The 24,947-nt window shown below is 52.0% G+C and overlaps 1 protein-coding gene across 1 annotated transcript in view; it reads left to right on the forward strand.

The window, feature by feature from the left end:
- Nucleotides 1-24,947, forward strand: part of CDH23 (cadherin related 23) — a 194,781-nt gene that overhangs the window by 117,802 nt on the left and 52,032 nt on the right. Inside the window, exons 14-23 of the mRNA XM_064662202.1 lie at nt 13,891-13,955; nt 14,510-14,747; nt 15,307-15,412; nt 15,802-15,929; nt 19,088-19,160; nt 19,410-19,526; nt 19,887-19,999; nt 22,134-22,241; nt 23,470-23,659; nt 24,348-24,493. Of these exons, the coding sequence (XP_064518272.1) occupies nt 13,891-13,955; nt 14,510-14,747; nt 15,307-15,412; nt 15,802-15,929; nt 19,088-19,160; nt 19,410-19,526; nt 19,887-19,999; nt 22,134-22,241; nt 23,470-23,659; nt 24,348-24,493 (1,284 nt within the window). The remainder of the gene's footprint in view (nt 1-13,890; nt 13,956-14,509; nt 14,748-15,306; nt 15,413-15,801; nt 15,930-19,087; nt 19,161-19,409; nt 19,527-19,886; nt 20,000-22,133; nt 22,242-23,469; nt 23,660-24,347; nt 24,494-24,947) is intronic.

Here is a 24,947-nt window from a genome sequence, read left to right on the forward strand (position 1 = left end):
GAGCAGCGTCAGTGCCAGTGTGGAGCACAGCAAAAACCACAACAAAACCCTGTGCTGAAAAATGAGCGAAATAGGAATCAAGGCTCCTCTGGGATGGGGAATATCACAGCGGGGAGCACCAAAACCCCTGCTAGGCTTTGGGTGCAGGGTGTTAACAGTCTAGTTACTACCACTATCGTTAGTCATTGATGAGTTTGCTTGGCTCCCTCTCCAATGAATTTGCTCTGGCTGCCCTCCTGCCCCCCGTTACCCCCTTGCTCTCCTGAGACACAGCCCCTGCTCTCCCATCCGTGCAGGCATGATGATCCACGGTATAAAGCCCTGACAAAAGAGTTGGGTGTGTGTGCCTGTGCATAAGTGTGTTTACTTTACAAACAGATGGTGTGAAACTGTATAGAGCCCCCGAGCTGTTCCCATCTGACAGTTATTAATATTTCAAGCAGATGTTTAGCTAGTCAGGCCGTCAGACACTAAACAATGAGATTGTTACTGCGGCTCCTCTTTCCCCAACTTCCAGCTATGCCAGCATTTCAGAGTGAACACAAAATGCCAGGAGTTGAATCTTCTATGATAAATCAGAATGGATGCAATTAGTGCTGAAATCCAAATTGCCCTCCCAGCTGATCCCAAACTTCCAACAACCCTCATAAAGTAGCAGCTCCTCCTGCTGTGGCCGCTTGCCTTTGAGCTGCAACCCTCTGCTCACTGCCACGGCACTGCCCGTCTGTGCCACATCTCTGCAACTGTCCCACGTGCCACAGACTAAAAGCCTGCTTTCCTTGCTAATGAATTCCTCCTTTTCTTTTTTTCCTTCTTTTCCACTTGCTTGAGAGCTCCTTCTGGATATTCCCCCACAGGGGTTAGGGATGGGGTTTTTGCGGAAAGCCTGGCCAGCCACATGGTGTGGGTGGACACTAATAAATGACATCCTCACGAAAGGGGACTTCTGTTGGCTACCCTCTTTTTGTGCTGCAGAAATGCTCCTTTGTGCAAATGAGTGCAGGTTTGGAGGTATGATGGGTTTCAGGGTGCTAAGGACAAATCAGATGGCTTATGGGGTTGGGATGAACAGGGGAGTGTGCGGGCCAAGCACAGCTGGCTGGGCAGAGCACTTTCCTGGCAGGGAGGCAAGCAGCTAAAACTGTGGGAGCCGAGGCAATGGGTCTTCTGCCCAGCCCAACATCCTGGGGAAGGAGGAGAAGTTGCTCCCAGAAGCCTACAGGCTGTTTGCCCCTCCTCCAGAGAGTGCATCCCGACTAGTCCCCCTTGGCTGCGCACGATGGGGTGTGTGTAGGCGAGGGGAAAGGCACTTGGCTTGGCCAGCCTGGAGGGGAAAGACAAAAAGAAAGAGCAAGCAGACTTCATTTGTGGTGACAAATGGCCATTCGTTTCTACGGCATTTCAGCTCCTAATGACAGTGACAGCAGAGAAACGTTGCCTGTTACATGTATAAATCAACTGTAAAACAACCCGAAATGCAGGCAGCCAGCAGAGACCAGGAGCTGCTGCTTGCTCTCTACTCCCTGCTTTTTTCCCTGTACCCAGAGATGTGTGGGCTTGGATCTGTGGCTTCCAGGGCAAACCTCTGTCACCTTCCTGGCACAGCACAGCCTTGTTTGCCCTCTGAGATTTTGTTTGCTCTTTGTTTTGCATTCCCTCCGTCTCCCTGTCCATTCATCTGTCTGTTTAATTCTGTCCCTAAAAGACATTTATCTTCTAGATACAGGTAGTCATTTGCTTGCACGAGAGCATCTGGAGTCCAGACTCCACGGAAACAGCTCCTGCCCCGTGCAGGGAGCCCGCAATGTGCCCAAAGGCAGCCTTGCCTCCTGCTTCCATACTCTTGGAGCACAGGTCTTATGAAGAGTGTCTGAGGGAGCTGGGGGGGCTCAGCTTGGAGAAAAGGAGGCTCAGGGGGGACCTTCTGGCTCTGCAACTCCCTGACAAGGAGGATGGAGCTAGGTGGGGGTCAGGCTCTTCTCTCAGAAAACAAAGCAACAGCACAAGAGGAAATGGCCTCAACTTGCACCAGGGGAGGATTAGATTGGATAATAGGAAAAATTTCGTCACCGAAAAGGGTGGTCAGGCGTTGGCACGGGCTGCCCAGGGAAGTATTATAGAGCATAAAACATCCCTGAAAGTGTTCAGAAAACATGTAGATGTTGCGCTCAGGGACATGGCAAGTGGTGGGCTTGGCAGTGCTGGGTTAATGGTTGGATTTGATGATCTTAAAGGTCTCATCCAACCTTAATTATTCCATGATTCTTTAGCTGTGTGATAAGCCCCTTAGGCCAGAGGTTCCTTGTGTGTTTGCTTTTGCACAGACCAGTGTGAAGGGCTCCTTACTCCAGCCAAAGCTTCCAGGTAATATAAATCATGGCAATTTGGAGTCACATGTCCATTGCAGCCCAATGGCTGAGCGGAGGGCAAGCAACCTGTCCAGGGCTCTGCACTTATTAGTGGCCTCTCTCCAGGCAAACTTCTCTTTTTCCCTACCCCAGACCCTGCTGTGCCAGGAAAAACCAGGCTGGCGAGGCTTGTAGATCCCATACAGCAGCAAACACCTTTTGTGAGGCTGGGGGTGAAGCAGGGAGGTGAGCAGAGCTCAGCCTGAAGATATGGGCCAGTTCTGCCCCAGCTACCAACAGATATTGAAATACTATTTTTTTACTGAAACAACTGGCCATGAAACCTTTTAATAACGTAACAGAAAAGGTCAGAAAAAGAATTTCACACTTCTTGAGCAAGCAGGCAGCCGGTATAACTTCATGCCTTCCAGGAACGAGGCAGCGAGAACATACACTGCACCCTGAATTAACTGGGGCTCTGACACCCCCACAAGGTGCTGCCTGCCTGGGAGGCTGGTGGCTTCTGATGGGTGCTGGCTTTCCTAATAGTGGGAGCAGGCTAGAAAGATGGACCCTGGAGAGGTGTGATGAGCAAGGGTGCCATCTCTGGCATGGGGCAGAGCACTCGGACTGTGTGATGGAAAGCCCCGGGCAAGGACCCTGCTTGAGGGGGATGAATGGCTGTGGAAATGGTTTGTGTTGGCAGGGACCTTAAAGATCATTTAGTTCCAACCTCATTGCCATGGGCAGGGACACCTTCTGCTAATCCTTTAGTCCTCGATTCCAGAGGCAAGAGAAGCCCCCAAGTATGTGTCCCCATGCTGCTGTTTCTCTCTGTCCTGCTCCAAGCTGCCTCATTGCCGGCAGCAGAGAGAGTAGTATGAAAGTTTCACGACCCCCCATGCACATCAGCTGAGACAGGAGAAAGGGAAGTCTCAGGGCTCCATGCCCAGTGGCTGTGAAGAGGACTGATGCTGGTCAGTCATCAGACCAAGTTGCTCAGGTCTCTGCTCCTTCCTTTCCCAGGGGTGGAGGGTTTGGAAGCCCAGGGTCCCCTGGGCTCACATCCTGTAAGCCCAAGTGGGGCTTCCCTGAAGAGCTTCTGCGGCCTCGGCAGGGGAAGAGGCACTAGATGGAGTTTTCAGCCATGAAGATTTTTTGGGCGGGAGAAGCTGTGTAAACATGGCTTTGCTTCTGGATTCACCAGTATCCAGCCCAGCTTCCAGGGAGCTTCCCCAGCAGGGAGACGAGGAGGGGGGTCCAGCCCAGGATCCCCTCGTCCGTTGGGGGCCGCGCCGGGGCTCTGGCACCAGCCGTGCCCCTCGCGTGCGGTGGAGGATGCTCGGCTGGGGAGTTCAGGGAAGGTGTGACTGTGTGTTCACGCCTGTCACCGGGCCTGTGGCATCTCCAGGTCCTGCTGCACCGCAGGGCTGGGGGTGTGAGTGCCGTGACAGGGGAGCAGAGAGCACAGTGCCCCTCCAGACCTGCCTTGGGATACCAGCAGCTGCCACGAGCTTCCAAAAGCCAGGGACCTGCATGGGGGTGTAGGCACGTGCCTCGCTGCCCATTGCTGATGTATTTGTAGACCTGGAGGTAGGAATTAAGGGGCAGGAGGTCTCCTTAAGCTCCTCGTACGCTACAGATCTGCACAGCAAAGTCCTCCTGAAAAGCTCCAATAACCAAAATCATTAAAGCCCAAACAAACCAAGAGTAACTTGTTTTTGACACAACAATGCATTTGATTTGCCTTGAAGGGTCTGGAGAAAAATGGTTCTCCAGGGAAGTGTGGAAAGTAATCCTAGCTCCGTGATCCCTCCTCTCCGCTTTATTTGCCCCGGTTTGGCTTGGCTGCTCAGGCTGGGATTGGTGGCTGTGGGCTCCATCAACTGGCTGACAAGCAGCAGGGAGCTGGGGGGCTGCTGCGTGCCCCCTCCCTGCTCACCCTCCCTGGAAAATGGCTAGGATGAAGATGGAGGCTTGCAGGGAATGAATTACCCACTGCCCACCTTCAACCCCCCCACAAGGGGTTAATCTCCCAGCAGGCATTAATGCCTGCAGTTCCCAGTGCTTCCCAGCCAGCTTTTCCTTACTCTGGCCAGGTCAGGCATGGATCAGATGAGCCACTCTTTGAAAATCACATCAACACCTCCCTGAGATGGTTGTGTAGCTCTTTGTCCAATTAACTCTTGCTGAGTTAATGACTGCCTTCTCTCTGGAACCAACTCCCCACACATCCCTGGGAGGTTATGCTCCTTGCCTTGCCTTGGTCCTCCTTACCCCGAAGTAGCGCTGGTCTGGGGCTCATGACAACCACCCTCAAGGAGTCTGAAAGGGATGTGGAGACTTTCCAGAGCTTCGAAATATTTCCCCACACACGCGACATTGTCGGGCAAGCTGCCAATGGGCTTTCCAGAGTTATCTTTTGGAGACTCTCAGGAATAGTGTGAGCATCTCCAGCAGACCTCAGACTATAAACTGCGGTGCCCAATTCAGCCATCAGGCATCGATTTTGGTGTCGGAATGATTTTCTGTATCTTGTGATATGCAACAAGGCGGGTAAAATAAGCACCGTATTCCCTCAGGGCTTGATAACCTGAATCTCTAAGGCAGCCTTGTGCTTAAAAAAACCCACTGCTTTCCCTTTTTTTTATGAAATTCGGATTATAATTTTCAGATTATTTGAGGGAGAAGGGAAGAGGTGGTGTCTCTATCTTTCTGGCAAATGCATTAGCCTATGTATTCTTATGTATGTGAGCATATATTGTTTTATATAAATATATATGTACACTGGTTCACATTCCTGAGTAGTTCTTCTCCCCTACTTTCCCTGGATTGTCCCCTCCCTGAACATTGTCGCTGACACATCCATTCACCTGAATTCTCATCTTCCCCCTCCCTGCCACTGCATTTCCTTGGGAGAAGCCTTGTTAGGAAGAATGTAATGAAGTAAATGCGCTAATTAACCTTCCATTACTCTCCTCATTAAGTCAGCCTTTAATTTGGTTGGCAAAGTTCCTCCCCTTTACCACTCAGCTGTCAGTTTTCTCCTGCTTCTTCGATCTCTCTTTGGCCTCACGTCGGGGACGGGAAAATCGATCCCGGCCTGATTTTCTTTCCCCTTCTTTCCAGCCAGCTGTAAACGCCAGTCAACAAGAAAGTAATAATGTACTTTTCCCACCCTGGGAAGGAGAGTTGCAGACATCAATAAGCAGCTATTTAAAATGCAAATAGCTTTCTCAATCAGCTGTCAGCCTTTGAGTTTGGCAGGGGTGCTGTGATGCCGTGGTTCCATGGGCTCCCACGTCCCATTGTAGCACTTTGCAGCAGTCCCAGGGCTGCTTTGGGGTGCCTTGGAGAGTTGCATCCTCTGAGTTTGTCCGACTTCAAGTCCTGACGTGGGTGGGATGGGGCTTTGCAAACCTGTGGGGTTCCTCTGGTTGCCCTCAGGACTCACCCCACCCTGTGTCCCTCCATCTCTTTGGCCAAGGGCACTCACCATCCCCTCACATCTGTGTGGCTGCCACTGTCTGTTGTTTCTTGGTGATCTCTAAAGCTTTTCTTTCCCCTTCTTCTTGTAGAAAAAAGGAATGCAGGGGCAGAAACAGTTCAAAATGTAAGGCAGTAATAGAGGCTGTAGCTCTGAGGTGCTGGCGGGTGAGAGGCTGTGCCAAGGGGCTCACCCTGAGCTCTGTTTCTCTCTCACGTGGGGATGGTGGCTGTGTGGATCAACGTCAAGACCTACACTGCTCCCAGTTTTGGGAATGTTGCATGGAGTACAGAGCATAGCCAGTGAGAGCAGGGAGTGAGGTGGGGAAATACCTTGTAAATCAATGGATGGATGAAAAGGCTTCTAGGGATGAGCATAGTTACAGCTTCTGTGGGGAATCAGGTGGGAGACAAACCACACCCTGCGCCGTCCGTGGCACCTGAGGTGTTCTCCCAGCGTTAGCCTGGAGAGTGGTGCAGCCCATTGTCTCAGGTGGTCTGCAGGACAGCTTTCCCTGATGCTACCATGAGGATGGCACAGGGCTTCTCAATCTTTTACAGTGGACTGACTGTTTAAATTTTGCACAGAGGATTGAGTTTGCTCTGTGGGAAGTCACCTACCCCGCCTATGTCAGGAGTAACTTGCACCTCTTCTGCCTTCTCATATGGGTTAGGGGGGCACGGGATGGTCAAACATTGGGAGGACTTTCGGGTATGTCCCCATCCTTTCCTTCTGCTTTAAGTGAATGGAGAATGTCTCAGAAAGCCCTTGCTGGAGAGGGGGAATGACAGACAGGTGGTAATTGCAGACTGCCAGCCAAATGTCCAGGGCAGGCTGTGTGTTACAGAGGCTGAAGCACGGGGAGAGGATATTTAGGAAGTCAGGAGGGCATTCAGAGGACACTGGTGGAAATATGAAGGCATGGCTCAGCAGCAGCTCAGTGGAGGCTGGAGAACTCGCAGTTGGACGTTTCTGATGTCCCACAAGCCTGGACTTTGTCCCTCCTTCCAGCCCTTCTCCCTTACCCTGGTCCACACAGCTCTCCCTTCCAGTCAGCATCTTAATTGATCTTGTTGTTCTCAATACCCCCCGAGTACTCTGTCTCCAGCTGTGCTTAAACAGAACAAAATCTCTTCCAATTTCCCTGCCGCTTAAAAGAAAATTGAATCCTTTATCTGCCAGAGGAGAGGGAAACTGCAAACACACGAAACAGTGAAGAGTTAAATAATCAAAGCAGACGATCCCAAATTGCCTGAAAAGTTAAACATGAATGGCTTGTCTTCTTCCTGGGTGCTTCTGGGGTTTTTACAAGTATAAAAAGATACTTGCGCTCCTTGTTCCTGTTAAATATTCTTATCAATCCTGCTCTGTAACTAAAGGGAAGGGGAGGAGGGAGTTACCAGGTAGCAATGTGATTGACGGATCTGAAGTCTTCGTCTTTCTGTCAGGGCCCAGCGCTCTTTGGCTGTGTTTATCTCTTTAATCTAAATATCAATCCATAAGACCGAAATGGGGTGGAATAGGAATCATGACAGCCCAGGCGTTGAGGAGAGAGAGAGGCACTTACTGCAGCTTGTGCAGCCGCTCCCTGTCCTGATGGAGCTGTCAGGAGAAATGCACAGTCAAGGCACAGAGGTGGGAAAACAACACAAAATCACAGCCTGTGCCCTCTGCCCCCTCCCCACCGCCCCCCCCCCCCCAAAAAAAAAAGCCAATTCAGTCCCTGAGATGGGAAAGAAAATCAGGGAGCAAATGCACACCTGCTCCTGTCCAAATTGCATCCTACAAAGCACAAGCCGAGCAGCAGGATTCCCCCCACGCTTCCCAGTGTTCCCAGTAGGAGGTGGAGTTGGATGTTTTTCCTTTGCTGCTGGCTTTGCCTGGTGATTTGGGAGGTGGCTGGGAGTTAAAGGGAGAATTTTTCCCAAGGTGATGCTTTCTGCCATGTGAACACCCGAACTCACACCCCCTTCTCAGCAGTCCATGTAGGGCAGTTTCCATCTTCACCTTGATATATTCTGTCCCACCCATAAAGTTCCAACAGAGCCAATGCTCCTGGGATTTTAATCTGTTTCCCAAGCTGGCTTCCTCCATGCCCTCCCAAAACATCCAAGGCTCTGTTTCCTCAAGCAAGGGACTCCCGTGGGAATCAGCACCCAGCAGGTGCCATTGGCTGAGTGATGCTGTGACAGAGACAGTGTCACCCCTGGACAGATGACCTTGTGCAGCCCCTGGTGACGCTGGCAGGCTGCTGTTGGGGTCTTAAGGGGAGGGAAATTTACCTGAAAATGTTCGGGAACCCTGAGATGTGTAAATCCACCTCCTGAGATCCCTCGCATCATCCAGAGGCCACTTGTGTCCCAGGCCGTAGGTTCTGCTGGATCTTCCTGTGGCTGGCTGCTGTGTCCTAGAAGCAAACCTCTGTTATCTCTGGTCACAGGAGTAAAGCTGAGGCTCTCCATGCCCTAAGATAGCCTTGGGAAGTGGCTGTTGACTGACTGACTGAGACTCAGGTGTAGTTTCCAGCTCCAGGGAAGTGAGGATGTTGTCTTTTTGTTACACGTCAGCCTATGGCTTCTGGATCACAGTTTTCCAAGGTGCATCTCCATTGCTCTCTCCAGGAAAGCCTCTGCATGGCAGGGATGTGTTTTGGTCTTGCTCTTCTTTGCTGAGAAATAAAATCCCACTCTCCAGCTGGATTTGCTTCACTCTCAGAGCAACCACGGGCTGCATCCAGCTCCAAGGAGAATTTCCTTCATTCCAGCTGGACAACAGTTGAGTTTCGCTCTTCCCTTTCTCCACACTGGGATTCAAGATGTTCATGTCCATCTCCAGGCAAGGACCTGTTTGGCTCTTTCCTCCTCCTTTTTTTTTTCCTCCCTCTCCCTGCTGGGCCCCAGGTGATGCCCCTCACCTGGAAGAGACGGAGTTGCAGATCATAGGTGGCGTGACTGGCTTCCCAGAGCTCTTGCAAATACTTTAGAGATCATTGAGGATTTATATTTCCTCCGCTGGACTTTGACCTTAATTTCTTACATTTTGCTGGGCTGTAAAATTCATTAGAGACCCAACAGCAAAGTGATTGAGATGTCAAGCTAGGCAATTGTGTGGTTATTTAATCGCTCAGATGTGCCGCTTGCCATTTAGGTGGACAACAGGAGAATATGAAATCAATACGGTTCATTAGTGGGGGACTTGAGCCCAGCTCCAGCGCCAAGCTCCAGTAAAACCCACTGAGGCGGGCATCTAAATGGTCTTGGTGTCACCAGGGAAAACCCACACTGGAGAAGCCTGTTTCTCTCACTTTTGAGCCATATCCCGTCCCCTCGTGTTTTAAACCCTGGTCTCCAGCCATCCCAACAGCCTGGCTGCAGTAAATCACTCCCTGCTAAATCATGGCTGCCCAGGCAAGTGTTAACCTTGCCTGCGTGGAGCTGATGTTGCAGGGAATGCTGTTATAAAACACAATCAAGGAGGCTCTTGTTTTCCCTGGTGGCTGGCAGAAGAGGTGGGGAAAAGCTCTGCCATTCCAAGGGGGGTTGATTGACTATTTTTTCCCCCCCAGCCAGGTTCACTGCAGCCCTCTGGGGTCATTAGCACCGATTGAGCTCCCTGGCTCGGTGCGTGGTTTGGAGCTGCTGGGGAAGTGGTGGCAGTGGCAGTACCTCGGCACTGCCTTGATTCCTCACTCCCACCTCCCTCTTTCCCAGCTAATCACACTGCTGGGCTCCGGCACTGCGATGCCAGCCGTCCACCAGCTCTGCTCCTGCCTGATTGCCACCTCCCACAGGGCAGCCTCTCTTTAAAAGCCTGGGAGAGAGCACGGCCAGGGCAGGCAACACTGACAAAAGAGCTGTTTTCCGACTAAAGTCATTCCATAATAACTCTAAGTAGGTTTTCCTTTGGTTTCCTGTCCCAGTTTTGCAGCCCAGAGATTGCGTCTCACAGAAGGTCTTGGCCCTTTGCATTTCTCTGCCCCAGATCACAAATCGAATTCCAGTCCTAGTGGATACCAACAATTAGCTGTTATTCCCCTGGGACCTGAAGGTTGCATTTGGGAAGAGATGTTTGGATGATTGCCTGGTTAGCACACACAGGTTTTGGTGCCTCCAAAAACCAGTATGATTCCAGGCTATGGCTCCGCACCCTGGGATTCTGGTACCGCCTTCTGAGGAGCACATGGCTGCCCAGTTAGCCCCAAGGAGCCCCTAGAAAACCAACAAAAAGTAGGAAGCACGTGGGAATCCTCTTTCTATTTGCTTTCCTAAGCCCCAGGCATTTTGCTGGAGCAGCAGTGCCTTGGTCTCAAAGCCAGGGGAGCAGGCAAGGACCAGCCTCACGCCCGGTCACTCTGGTACCCTGACAGCTTTTTGACGTCCTGTAATTGCTTTCCTGCGATGGCTCTTTTAAGCAGAGAGCTCCTGGCCAAAGCAATTTGCTCCCCATCAATTTTTATTTCCTGCTTTGTGCATGTGAGGGAGGGGAGGGAAAACAAAGAGAGCGAAGAAGAACAAACAGAGCTGGGACCTGCTCTGGCAGATCCACACCGAGGGAAAGGTGGGGAAGGGTTTGGCTTCTTTGGTGCCTGCAGAGCCGTCTTCAGCCAGGCAGGACATCATCATTCCAATTGCTCACCCCTGCAACCAACTTCCAGCTGCTCATCCCTGTCTGACAGTTTTGGGGGGAGGACTGCCATCCCAGGGGCTCCGTGGGGGATCTGAGCCACCTTGAAAGGCTCTTCTTGATTCTTTAAGCCCTTCCCCACTCCTCCTGCCGTGCTCCCTGAAGCTGCTGTGAGTAGAGTTAATCTCCAGCAGTTTAAGGAGTCGTTGAGTGGGGCTGGCGGATGATGAATGTCGAAACCATTACCGGGCGAAGCTCCGTGGAGCTGTTTAAAACTGAATTCTCCCATGTAAATTTCTGCTCCATCAATCCTGATGACATGTCAAACATTGCTATTGTTTCCCGAACAAATTGGACGACATGCCCTTTCCTGCAGATTTGCCCACGAGAGCAGAACCGCTCGCCAGCTCCTCGCTTTTGTCTCCGGCTCTGCCGGCCCTCGAGCCGGAGGGGAAGGGTGGATGTGATGGCCCGTGGTGGGATAAAAGGGAGACATCCAAAATATTTGAGCTTGAGGGATGGAGATGGACAGAGAACTGGGCTGTGGATATTTTTGTGTGATTCATGTGCTGAGTGCCCACACTGCAGCTCAGTAAATTAATCCTTTGGGTTATCCAGGCTTCCTCTTCTTGCCGCTCTCCCAGAGTTTAGCTGCACAAATGTGGGATTTTTTAGAAATGGTCTGCGCCGATGACAGCTCATAAAAGTAGAGATGTGGACCTGCGTTTTCATCCTGCCCTTTTGCAGGCTCCAGTGGGCAAATCCTGCTTTAATATTCCGGGCAGAAGAGGAGCAGCGGTAAAAGCCATTTGATTGCCTCTCCAGGTGGAACCCCGGGAAACTTCCAGCCAGATGCCTTTCCTCCCCCAGCTGTGGGGATAGATGTGTGCATGCTGGGGGGGAAAACCAGTCAGTGATGGGGAAAAGCCACGGGAAAACAGCTGGTACCCAGGGACTGCCATCAGCTCGGTGGGATTTGGGGTGTTCTGCAGGCGTGTGCTCCCTGGGAGCCCTTGTCATCATTTTGCAAAGGGAGTGCGTGTCGCCTCCCCAGGGTTTCGAGCATCTGAGCATCTCTTTTTACCCTCAGAGGGGAAAAAAGCCTGGTTATGCAGAAACAAGCATAGATCCCGAATTAAATATGCTGAGCGTGCATCGTTTGGCTTTTTGCATGTTCCCTGTCACGCTCAACTAACCTGCTCCGCTGCCCAGCATTATCTCTTTGATGTTCAGCTGCCAGGAAAGCCATCCAGCCAGCAGCACCTTCCACCTCCCTCGGTGTAAATCAGGGTCATTAATTAGCCCAGCTGGTGAGGTGGAGGGTGAGGCAGGGTCAGGCTGCCCACCCTCCTGGCTCCTTGGGAGAAGGTTGCTTTTCCTCGCTGGCACCTTTGGCATCACCACAGCTTGTGGTCCAGCCACCCTCCTGGCTCCCCCCCGCCAGGGCTCTCATTCGGAGCGCCTCCATGCTAACCTTCTTTTAACCTTCCTCCTTCCCTATCTTTTTTTTTTTTTCCCCATCAGAAAGAAAATTACACTTTCCCAGTGTTGTCTGTCACTGCAATAAGCACTTACAAGTGCAATTGTAGGGGGCCAAATGAAGGGAATTTGTTTTGCCCGTGCTTTGTGGTACTGTCAGGCCCCCTGTAAATCATTATCTCATCAACAGCCCATCCAGGTGCATGGAAAATGCTTTTCTGGGCTTCGCTCTCGCATCAGCCACTTAGGAATTAATGGGACTGAGGGATGCACAGAGGTTGTGGGCATGGAAGTAATGGATAGGAAAAATCTTGGCTGAGAGGTTGAGGGCTGGCTCATACCAGGCAATGCTGAGGGTGCTCAAGGCACTCAAGGATTCTGGGGAAAGAGGACCCAAAAAAGGGGCTGGTGGCAGATGTTAGGATGGGGGATTAACACCAGTATGAGTTGGCTGAGGGATGCTAGGATGGGCAGATGGTGGGTTGACCCCTCTTCTCTCCAGGTGTTTCCATATGGAAATGTTGCCCGGATCTGCCTGAGTTGGAGCACCTTCATATGTGTCTTGTGAGGGGGGAGATGCACCCCAGAGGGACTCGTCCTCCAGGAGAGGGTGCTGCTCACTCTCTGGGCATCTCTCCAGGCAGATTTGGGCAGGCTTTTCCCATTTTACTGAACACAATTCAATGCACATGGAAAAGAAATCACATCTTGGCAGTGGAGAGGAAAATCAGCGAAATCAGTAGGCCTGGAAGGCTGGATCCGCCAGCACACCCTTCAGCTGGTGTAAAGCAGCAAGATTTCACTGCTCGGGCTGGGAAGACCTTTGAGGAGAAAAACTTAAATAATCCTGTCTGGTTTTCATGCCTTTTCTTCTCTGTCATCCCGTGGTGTGGCAGGTAAGCAGCACATGGGGGTAAAGCTGTGCTCAAGCTCCTACTCTGCTGTCAAGGGTAATCAAGGCCATCGATAAATCAGGAAGGTTTCAGGAACAGGCTGTGTTCCATGCCACTCCTAAAATACAGCCTTTTGCTGGTATCTGGACATAAAATGCATCTTTGACCCTGCTTTTTCACAGACCTGTTGGTCTCTGAGTAATCCAGACAGGACTCAATTTAGAAAATATACTGGGGTAGAAAAAGGATATTTTGGGGCTTGCATTCCACTTCTCTCACCTAAAAATAAAATTTTCTGCTCCATTTTCCTGCTGCCGCTCATGCATATTTTATAAATTCATTAGAGCAAAGACTTTAAAACACACATAAATCTTGCCTTGCTCATCCAGAGCTGACACAGGGAGTTGTGCACACCTTCCCCACAAGGAGTTGGTCTCTTAGCTGTGACCAGCCTGCTCCTGCTCTGGCAGCTGCCGGGGAAGTACGTGCATCCTGCAACATCCCAAGCCATCCTGAGCCATCCGCGGGGATGCAGCAGATTACACCCCCAAAGTGGTTATCCTCATGGAAATCAAGGTTGAAATCCCTTTCCTTGCCTTTCCAGGTCTGTATTTTAGCCTGGGGGGGGTGGGGGGAATTTTGAAGCAGAATGGGTGTTTATTCCTCTCCCTGCAGCCTCAGGCATGCTGCCAGCCTGGAATGCACAAGATGTGGGATCCCAGCTCTTTGCCTTCACAGGGACAGGATGGGTGGCCCTCAGGAGTTACCCATGGAAACCTGTATTTCACGTGTGCTTTCCAGCTTAGCTTAGTGTGTAAGTAAGTGTAACATTTCCCACTGCCAAAGGTTTTTGGACCAATGCTGAGAGATGCGGATGGAGGGCTGTTAGCTGGAGCAGGCTGGGAGTCAGGGATGAGCAGGATAACCCAGGGGAGTGCAAGCAGCTCCAGTCCTGCAGCTTTTGGGAAATAAATGGCAGCACACAAGGTCTGCACTGGTGTGTGTAATGCAACATTTCCATGAATACCTTCATTTATTACTTAACTTTTATCTTTTCCAGGCAACTGACAATGACGTGGGCACGTATGGGAAAGTCAGTTATTTTTTCAGCGATGACCCTGACCGGTAAGTGTGACTGACTGGCATGACTTGGATCCTCCCACATCCTCTTCTAACCTCACTAGGAAGTCACAGGGCAATTAAGGGCCTTGGTTATGTCCTACCTGCAAGATGCCCTATGAAACCCTCTCTTTGCTGTCTCCCAGAGGGGTGAGTTAACTTCAGCACATACCTTGTGCTCTGCATATTTTGCTAAATGGGGACCTACCAGCATCAGCATTGCTTGAGACCAGTAAATAAGTTTGCAGTGAGTTTCTGGCCCTGGGGCACCACTTGTGACCCATTTGTGGTGGGCAGTTGGGGGCAGCATGTGGGCTGCCCAGCATAAAGGATTTGGAGGCCTCTGCACCCTTCTTCTCTGCCTGTAGAGCAGCACTGAGGGTTTCGCCCCCACCAGCTGCACTGAGCTCCTGAAGATGCCCTGGGACCTCATATCCCTTGGAAGAAAATCATGAACTTCACCCATTGCCGTGCAAGCTGTCAGGCTGCTGCCACCCCACCTCTCCATCTCCAGCGTGTGGTCACCAGGGCTTTTCACCCCTCCTCTCCTGTCCCCTCAGTTTCTCCCTGGACAAGGACACGGGTGTAATCCTGCTGACGGCTCGGCTGGACTTTGAGACCACGCAGCGCTACACCCTGACCGTCATCGCGCGGGACGGCGGGGGGGAGGAGACGACGGGACGCGTCAGGATCAACGTCCTCGATGTCAATGACAACATCCCCACCTTCCAGAAGGAGGCATACCTGGGGGCCCTGCGGGAGAACGAGCCCTCCGTCGCCCAGGTGGTCCGGCTCCGGGTGAGGGACTCGAGTGGCTCCTCCGCTTGGGATGTGCAGTGGGGAGACAGGAGCGGGTTAGAGTCATAGAATGGTTTGGGTTGGAAGGGACCTTAAAGCTCATATCGTTCCACCCCCTGCCATGGGCAGGGACACCTCCCACTGTCCCGGGTTTCTCAAAGCCCTGTCCAACCTGGCCTTGAACACTTCCAGGGATGGGGCAGCCACAGCTTCTCTGGGCAACCTGTGTCCAGGGCCTCCCCACCCTCACAGGGAAGAATTTCTTCCCAATATCCCATCTAAATCTCCCTCTGTCAGTTTAATATGATCAGTGCCTGTGACGGGCTTAACAAACATTTTCCAAAGCAAGTCCCAGCAACTGGTTTCTCTCTGGGGTGAGAGAAGCAGGAGAGAGGACACTGGTTTACAGACCCCCTTGGGGCCCCTGATGAGCACATCTTCCTCCGTCACTTCCACTCTCCTTGGACCCGGCCTGCACCTCCCATCCCCTAGACTCTCTCCTGTCACATGTCCCTGGCACAGCTTCCATGCTCATGTCCTCCCTCTGCTCACACCCCAGGCATCCGACGAGGACTCCCCTCCCAACAACCAGATCACGTACAGCATCGTGCAGGCGTCTGCCTTCCGCGACTACTTTGACATCACGGTGTCAGAAGGGTACGGAGGTAAGCACTGGTCTGGCACCACAGTGCCACTGACGAGCAGAAGCACCCCGGGCTCACAGCCCCACAAGCTGTCATGCCAGAAACCTTTAGGAAGCTGCTCCAGCAGTTCCTCTGCTTGTCCTGACCTCGCCTGCAGCGCAGTCTTTTGGAGCAGGACTTGATCTGAGCCATTGTGGAGCCATGTTCCCATGGGTGCACAGCTCGTTCCAGGTCATGCCAGTCCAAGGAACTCAGTGATGCCCAGTGCTCGTGATTTTGGGGCATTGCCCCCTCAAACAGCCACTGCTGGCCCTGGGGAGGTGATGTCGATGGGCCACTCCCTGAGCGTGCCTACCATCCTGCTCAGTGCACGAAGACCCTCCTGACTGCCCCACTTTGCATCCTTCCAGTGATCAGCGTGAACCACCCCCTCGACTATGAGCAGGTGGCCAATGGGGTCATCTACCTGACTGTGATGGCCAAGGATGCTGGAAAACCACCCCTCAACAGCACCGTCCCCGTCACCATCGAGGTGTTTGTAAGTAAAGCACCTGACACTCCTCTCATGGTTTCCCTGCTCCATAGCAGTGCTGTTAATTCATCAATAACCCAACAAGACTATCCCACCCCATGGGTATGTGTGCTTGGATTGTGATTACATGTGTCTCATATATATGCCATATACATTTCATGTGTCGTATGTATCGGTTAAAGAAGTGCTGTCCCTGACATCTGGGAAGGTCTGAGGGACAAAGGCTGACTGGGAGTGCCTCCGAGGGGTGTCACCATGAACAAGTGCAGATGGGCTGTCCTGATCTCATGCACCTCCTCCCTCTCCTTGGCCGTGCACGGTGCACTGGGAAGCCAATGTGGGAGACACGAGGTGAGGGGCAGAGCTGAGAACAGGGTGGAAATCCACCCTCTGGAGGAGGGGTTGCTGCTGGGAGAGGCGAAGCATCACAGCATTCCTCAGGAAGATTAGATCGGAGTGTCACTTTGAGGCACGCTGTGGTTTGAGGATGTGTGGAGGGAGGTACCGGTGATGGAGACAGTTTGGCTGATAACCTGTCACTCTCGCAGTGATGGGATCTGTGCTGGGCTGGCGGCACCGTCAGTCTGGGAAGGTGAAGGAGATAAAAGCCCACGGTGCCGTAAGATGGGAGTGAAGTCCCATGAACACGTCTTTCCTCCAGCTTCCTCACTGCGCTCCAGGGAAGGGGAACAAGGCAGTACCGGGGGAGTTAGTGGTGGTTAAATACATCCTTCTTCCCACATTGTGCTTTAGACAGCATAAACACTTCTTTTAAGAGACCGCACTTCAGTGGGTCATCTCCCTGGGTTGAGTCTGTATGCTGACGGGGTTTAAATAGCTGTCACTTTTCCCATTCTCAACCAAAGGGAATTTCTCTCAACTGGAAAAAGAAAAGGGAAAAAAAAAAGTCAAAAAATAGGAAGAAAATGAGGGGGAAGCATTTCCTGACGGCACTTGAGGAACAAGAGCCGTGAAAAGGCAGAGCGAGAGCGAGTGTGGAGGGAGGTAATTTTTTTTCATCCTTTGGTTGTTGGTTTTTAATAAAGAAGTCAAACTCGCCTTGTAGATTTCCCATTAGGGGACAATACGCTTTTGTAGAGGGAGTCGCCGAGTCAGAACTAATAGTGCGCGCCGCGCCAGGATCCCGGGAAATATCACTGCTAATAAGGTTCTGCCTCGCTCCCTGCCACTGCCACCCCGCTCGGAGCGATGAGCCGGTGACTTACAGCCTGCCTGTGTCTGGAGGAAAGGGTTGTGTGCATAGTGTGAGCATCCGTGATCCTCAGCATCTTTGGAGACAGCATGGAGGGATAGGATGAGGGGGATCTGCTTCAACCTGGAAGAGAGGACAGGTTTAGATTAGGTGTTAGGAAGAAATTCTCTGCTTTGAGGGTGCTGAGGCCGTTGCATGGGTTGCCCAAACAAGCTGTGGCTGCCCCATCCCTGGAAGTGTTCAAGGCTGGCTTGGATGGGGCTTGGAGCAACCTGGGATAGTGGAAGGTGTCCCTGCCCACAGCAGGGGGGTTGGAATGAGATGAGCTTTAAGATCCCTTCCAACCCAATCCATTCTGTGATTCCATGATATGATGGCTGTCTGAGAGTGAGGGTGTAGGGAGGAAGGCTGGGGGTCAGGAGAACATGGGAAGCTCATCTTAGCTGATTAGGTGGATGACCTCATCCATGGGAGCGGAAGAGTGCTGGGTTCTGTTTGGCATCACCTGGCATTGCTTGTGGGGAGCTTTGGAGTTCATATTGCTGAAGTGGGAAATGTCCTTCTCAAGTAGGAGGCAGGTGCACGCCAGCTCTGGCCAGATGGAGAGCCAGCCAGAAGCAAGCCCTGCCTACTCAGGAGAACGCTTGCCGGGCTGTGGCACTGCTGAGCCTGGCCTGATGATCTCAGGAACATTAATGACACGACACGGCGTCTGCTCTGGCTTGTGTCCACCCAGCCTGGACCACGGCACAGCTCACCCAGTCCCAGCTGCAGGTGGCGTGTGGATGCACACTCAGCTTCTCCTTTTCCTTTGCCTTTAACCTACCCAGACGTCCTGGGTTTGCCCTGGATGCCCCCCACCCATCTGTGCCAGGAGGAGGAGGAGGAGGGATGGTGAGGACAGCACCCGGGCAGCTGGCAATTTCCTCATTGCCCTCGGAGGAGGCGCGGTGAAAGCTGAGTGGCACAAAGGCTGATTAAAGACCACCTGCCTCCGGGAACGAAAGCAGGGGATGGAAATTTATTTGCAGTACAATGGGCATCGTCGGCATGTGAAATTGCTTCAAATATCAAGTTTGGTGGCAGCTGAGCCTGCAGGTCCATCAGTGGTGTCCAGGTAGAAAACATCTCCAGAGCAGCCCCAGGGAATTGGTGAGGTCCATAATGGTGTTTTAATATCCTGGCAGCTCTGTCCTTCCCTCCATGGGCGATTGGGTTTGGTTCATTTAAGACAGATTCTTAACAATGTTTAAACGGCATTTAAGGCCCCCTGGGGGGAGCTTTAAACCAGTCCAAAATCTGTTTTGAGGGATGTTTCAAGCAATTGCTCCTGCCTGGTTTCTCCAGGACATTTCTCCAGTGGTCGATGGCAGAGACAGGGTTGGAGGGAGCTGGTATGCAAACCAGCTTCCCCCAAAAATACTGTGGCTGCCCTCTCTGCAAACACTCACAGCATTCCTCCTCTGAAAGAAAGGCAGCCAAAGCTCACCAGCTCACCTGGCCAGTCAAGTTTGCTTTGTGGCCAGGGTGACCTGGATTACTAGGGAGGAGCAGGTCCGTGCACGATGCTGCCGTGCTTCCTCTGGTGCCTGAGCTTCCCAGGCCTTGTGGTGGAGACAGGAGCAGCTTGGAGAATGCTCATCTGCCAGTGGCAGTGGTTCCTGAGCCTGTGCCCAGGGTGCTGAGTGATAAGAGAGTCAGTATTATCCCCACTGTAGGACTCAGCAAAGTCACTGACCATCATCTTACCTCAGCCTCAGCTGCCTCTACAGTGAAACCACTGCTCAGACCCGCAGTGCCTCACCCCCAAGGCACCTTTCCCATGCTGGCACTGTGAGCTGGTCACACCTTGAGATGCAGTTGGCCAGGAGCATCCCCATACCAGACTTTTGCAGCTCTTGACTACTTTGCCATTTTCCCAACTAGCCTCTTGACCTTCTCTTTGCTTCAGGATGAAAATGACAACCCCCCCACGTTCAGCAAGCCCTCCTATGTGATAACCATCATGGAGGACATTATGGCAGGTACAGGCCACCCCCCTGCTCCTTCTCCAGGTTCCTAGCAGGGCACTGGGTGCCTTACAGCCAGAACAGGGTGGGTGATGCCTTTTTGGGGAGGTAAAGCCAGAGACCTGGTAAAGTTCCCTAACTGTAGGGTTTTGGCCCCACTGTGCATGCAGGAGAGGGGACCCCTTAGCTGGGTGAACTGCAGGAGCAGTGTGGGGGGTCAGGGCAGTTCTGACCCATCCCAGCCCTCATTTCTGCCTCCCCAAGGAGCCACAGTGCTGTTTCTTAATGCCACGGACATGGACCGGTCCAGGGAGTATGGACAGGAGTCAATCATCTACTCCCTGGAAGGCTCCTCGCATTTTCGGATCAATGCTCGCTCAGGTGAGACTCTGGACGCCCTCTCCCCCTTTTCCTTTCAGTTCTCTCTTTCACTCCTTCCCTTGCCCTGCCCTCCTCTCTTCCAATCAGCCTGCTTAGGAGACCCACAATTTAAGAGATTCACCAGATTTCAGCCACCACCACTTGCCCAGTTGCCATGAGAGCTTCGGCAGAAGCATCCATGGAAACTCAGCCCCTGGTGGGATTGACACCTAAGGAAAGGCTTGGCTGTGAAGGCTTCTGTTAGCTAAGGAGCTGCCAGGGTTCATCTCTTTGCATCAGAAGAAAGGGTCCATTTGTGGAGTATCCTGGCCCTGGTTTTGAGTGTTTCTTTTTTTCCCCTGTCATCTCCTGTGGCTGCAGGAGAAATCACAACAACGTCTTTGCTGGACCGGGAGGCCAAATCCGAGTACATCCTCATCATCCGGGCAGTGGATGGAGGTGTGGGCCACCATCAGAAGACAGGCATTGCTATGGTGAGTGTAGGAAGGAGTGATTCCCATCTCCTCTAGCCACTGGTTCCCCCCTGGGGCTGGGACAAGGGCGGCTGCGGTGTCTCATTTTAGCTGTGTGAATGGGTGAAGAGCACACAGCAATCCCTGCCCTCTGGACTGCCCCCACCACTGCTCACAAATTGACTCTCCAGGCTGTGTAGACCTGGAAATCAGCTCTCTTTTCTGGAAAACCACAGAGGAGCCACTTGATCTTCCAGAGCTTTACGTGTCCAGCTGTCCTTGTGGAGGTGGTAATGGGTACCTATTTCACCTGCAGCACGGCTCTCTTTGTTCATGCCTCTTGGGAAGAGGCTGAGTTGGAGAGCCTGTGGGCACACTCGGTTATTCCTGGTGACAGGAATAGCAGTCTATTCACGTGCTGCCTGGGTCAAGGGTTTCCAGCCAGCCTGGAATGCCTGGGCTCCTCGTAAGGTGCTGGTGGAGCTACAGGCTGAAGCCTCCTTCTTTGCCTTGCCCTTCACAGGCATCAGGGAGCCCCATTGTTGGTAAAGCGTTAGTAAAGCTCTTTGGAAATAACAGGAGGTCAAAAGCCAAGGATCCATCTCAATTGGACTTAATGATCTTAAACGTCTTTTCCAATTTTATGATTGTGTCTCTCAGTGCTCTTGGCACCGTCTTTTTTGGGACATTTTCTTGGCACCATTGGGGTACTCTTGCTCCCGGGATGTTCAGTTGGGTTGCAGCAGAGATGTCCCACACAACACAGGACAAGGCGGAAAAAATTGTTGTTGTGTTGAGGAATATCCCTGGAATAATTGTCATTCCTGCCAAGGGCCTTCAGGAAGTCTGTGGTAGCAGACTAGAAGTTCCCTATGGAGCCTCCCAGAGGTAGGTGATGGCACCAGCATGGCCTGTGGTATGCTGAGTTCCCCCCCGGAGCTCTGGATGAGACTATGTTCTCCTAAATAGCTTTGCTGAAAGGCAAAACAAGGGCGGGGGGGAAAGCCTCCTGATTCCCAGAAAGTTGAAGAATATTAAAACTCAGTGAGATGAGGGCAACTGAGTAAGTTTGTCTGCTGCCATTAGCAGGGATATACACGTGGAGCTCAAAATAATCATTTTTGATCGGTAATAAGGGTCTTGGGTGATGGACAAGCATGTGGAGTGCTTGGGTGAGTCACCAGCCTTCTCCAGGGGCCACCGTGTTGCCTTGGCTTGTCCCTGGAGATTGTGCTGTCCAGACTCACCTCTCCTACCACGGGGTGGCACCAGCAGCTTAGCCTGGTGTGACAGCAGGACACGGGGACTTGGGAGCAGAGAAGACCCCTGGAGAAGCTCCACTGAGACCCCCTGCTTAGGACCCCACTCCCCTTGAGCTGCAGCTCTCCCCTCAGACACCTTCATAGCCTCACAGGCTGTATTGAAATGGGTGATCTGGGGAGGTGAAAGGCTCGCAGGCAGTAGGATGCATCCCACAGACTGACTGCTGTCACTTAGATGCCATTTCTCAGGCTGAAAACAAAGATAGGTAACACTTCAGAGCACCGTCCTTACCCGTGCTCTCTTGTCTTCACATCTCCCACCCCTGTACCCTCTCCTGGTTTCTCATTTATTCTTTTTTTTCCTTCTTGCTTTTCACCAGTGACTCAGGTTTTTTCCTTCCTTTCCTGCCCCATTCCTGCTGCATCCTCTCCCCCACTGATTTCAATCCCCCTCCCAGTGAAATAGCTGTTTGAAAACACACCTTGTGCCCTGTGATTGGTTTTAACAAACACACGGGGGCCAAACCCACCTCAGATATGCCAAGGACCCTTGACTGTGAAGGTGCAGGATGTGGGCTTTCCATGGGTTTTTTCCCCTTCAGGGGGAGAACATAGACTCACAGAACCATGGAAGTATTTAGGTTGGAAAAGACCTCTCTAAGACGTTCAAGCCCAACCATTCCCCCAGCACTGCCAAGCCCAATACTAACCCACGTCCCCAAGTGCCACATCTACACATCTTTTAAATCCCCCCAGGGATGGTGATTCCACCACTGCCCTGGGCAGGCTGTTCCAATGCCTGAAACGTGTGTTGGGGATATCCAGGGGACACACTGTGCCGCCCCAGGAAGCTGTACCTCCTGGTTCAGAGTTGCCTCCTTGCTCTCTCGCAGGTGAACATCACACTGCTGGACATCAATGACAACTATCCCATGTGGAAGGATGAGCCATACTTCATCAACCTGGTGGAAATGACACCCCCCAACTCAGATGTCACCACAGTACGTGCGAGGGAGGGTGGTGGTTGCACTAGAAGCCTGGTGAGATTGTCACCAGCCTGGCTGGAGCAGGGAGTCACCTCCAAATGGGTGGCACCTCCTGACCGGTGTCACCTCCGAGCCTGTGTCATCTCCAGTCCAGCACCATCTTGCAGAATTCCATTTAAAACATTACTTCTGAGCCTGCTACCTGCTGCCCATTCCCTGTGTTTCTTCTCCCTGCTGGGATATTATTTTTCCTCTCCAAATTGTGTGGATTTTGGCCAAACTCTCCTTTTCTTAGCCTCGCCTGCGACCTCCTTCAAGGACCTCTCTGAAAGACTTTGATTTACAGCCTTTCAAGTCCCTCTGGCGAAATAAAAGAGAAGGAGAGGGGGAGGCTTCTACTCCATCACGCCGAGAGAAAAATGATGGGAACAGAATGGAAAATAAATGAGGGAAAAGTGAAGACAATCCACAAAATCATATAAGGAGGAAGGCTGGAGAAAAAAAAAAAAAAAGGATTTTTTTTTTTTGAGGAGAAAAGGTCTGGCAGCACTGCCCGAGCCAGAGCACGGTGGTTTTCTCTCCTCCACACAGCACCAGCCCCGCTGCTCGGCACCAGCTTGAAGTCATCTTGCCTTTGACATCCCAATTAGTTGCTGGGAAAATAATTATTTTGTCACCGATCCGATGTAAATTCAGCTGCAGGACAAGCAGCGGGAGCTGGGGAAGTTATGAGTGCAATGAAATTGGGGGTTTTTTTAATGTAAATGTCCCCTGTAATAAAAAATGTCACAGGGAGAGCAGTAAAACACAGAATATCTGACGTGGAGGAGAACTCCACCAAGGAATTACTTCCAGCATTCTGGGTGCGGCAGCACAAGTTTCTCAGAGTGCCTCTTTGTCCTGTTTAGTTTATTTTTCTGCAGGGTCCTTGTTTTTTAGCTGGTTTTATTTAAAAGAAGGAAAGCCAGGTTGATTGCTTCATGCTTGTGTCTCTCTTGCCATGCCATCACCTCCTGGGCTCACAGTCCATTTCTGGGGAGATTTAACTCCACTCTCGAGGGTGCAAAATCCCTGCAAATATCATGAAAATACAGAGCTGGATGGAGGAAGGGGAGCTTCTTGCTGGTACTGGTGCAGGGAAGCCTCTCGTGTGAGCTCAGATTTGTTGTTAGACACTGGAAAATCCATGTGGGACTTAATTCCCAGCACTCTGCTTTAATTCTCTGCTGTTTCTCCATGGCAGGTGGTGGCTGTGGACCCGGACCTGGGGGAGAATGGCACGGTGGTGTACAGCATCCGGCCTCCCAACAAGTTCTACAGCCTCAACAGCACCACGGGCAAGATCCGCACCACCGGCGTGCTCCTGGACCGGGAGAATCCCAACGCCCAGGAGGCCCAGCTCATGCGCAGGATCGTGGTGTCCGTCACCGACTGTAAGCCCCACTTCCATCCCACAGTGCTCCCTCCTCGCCTTCCGCTCTCCCTCACAGGTTGTTTTCACAACAACAAGTTGAACCTTTGAGCCTGGGAAGCAGGAACTCTCCTGCCCCTCAACCTGGCTCCATCGGCATCCCAGACAGTCAGTTGAGCAGGCGGGGGAAAAAGAGCTGATGTATTTTTCTCTGGAAATCGTACATCAGGGAAACTTGGTTTTTTTAGGAAAAAAGGTAGAGATATGAAGATAAATTTCTATTTTCAGATAGTGATAGAAGAAAGGGTAACGATTTTAAACTAAAAGAGGAGAGATTTAGATTAGATGTTAGGAGGAAATTCTTTACTCGGAGGATGGTGGAACAGGTTGCCCAGAGAAGCTGTGGCTGCCCCATCCCTGGAAGTGTTCAAGGCCGGGTTGGACAGAGCTATGAGCAACCTGATCTAGTGGAAGGTGTCCCTGCCCATGGCAGGGTGTTGGAACTACATGGTCTTTAATGTTTCTTCCAATCCAAACCATTCTAGAATTCCAACTAGGGGTCCATCCATGACAAATCATCCATGACAAATCAGGGGCATCACCTCCTTCTTCACTACTGTCTGCATAGGGAATGAGGCCTCCTTTTTAGGGGAAAGGAGTGGAAACAGCTCGAGTATTAACCTTGAGACTCCCATTCCTGGCCTCTACAGGTGGGAGGCCACCCCTGAGAGCTACCAGCAGTGCCACAGTTTTTGTCAACCTGCTGGACCTGAACGACAATGACCCCACTTTCCAAAACCTGCCCTTTGCTGCCGAGATCGCCGAGGGCCTTCCCGCAGGCTCCTCTGTCTTCCAGGTGAGTGTGTCCCACTGCTGCCATGCCCCACACTGGGAGCTGCTGCCATCGCTGCCATTGCTTCTGCAAAGCAGGCTAGCAGTGCATCCTCTCTGTCCTCTCCATCTTCTCTATCCTCTTCTTCTCCTTCATCGCCTCCATCCTCTAGCAATGCAACTGGAGGCATGCAGAAGGGGTTGTGCATCCCACCCTGTGTGCTGGCTCCCAGCAGGGGGGATGCTTCAAGTCCTCTTCCCCACCTTCTCCATTTTTTCCCATCCTCTCCCTCCTCTCCATTCTCTAACAATTCATCTGGGGGGATGCAGAAGGGGTTGTGGCATCTGCACCCCACGTGCTCGCTCCTGGCAGGGCGGATCCTCTTGAGGCCCCTTACGTTTCATCCCAGCATCCCTGGGGGCAAAGAAACACTCAGGGTTTCTGTACCCTGATTTTCCTTATCAGGAGATGCTCAGGC

This window comes from Pseudopipra pipra, chromosome 8, assembly GCF_036250125.1.
Source record: "Pseudopipra pipra isolate bDixPip1 chromosome 8, bDixPip1.hap1, whole genome shotgun sequence".
NCBI classification, from domain to species: Eukaryota; Metazoa; Chordata; class Aves; order Passeriformes; family Pipridae; genus Pseudopipra; species Pseudopipra pipra.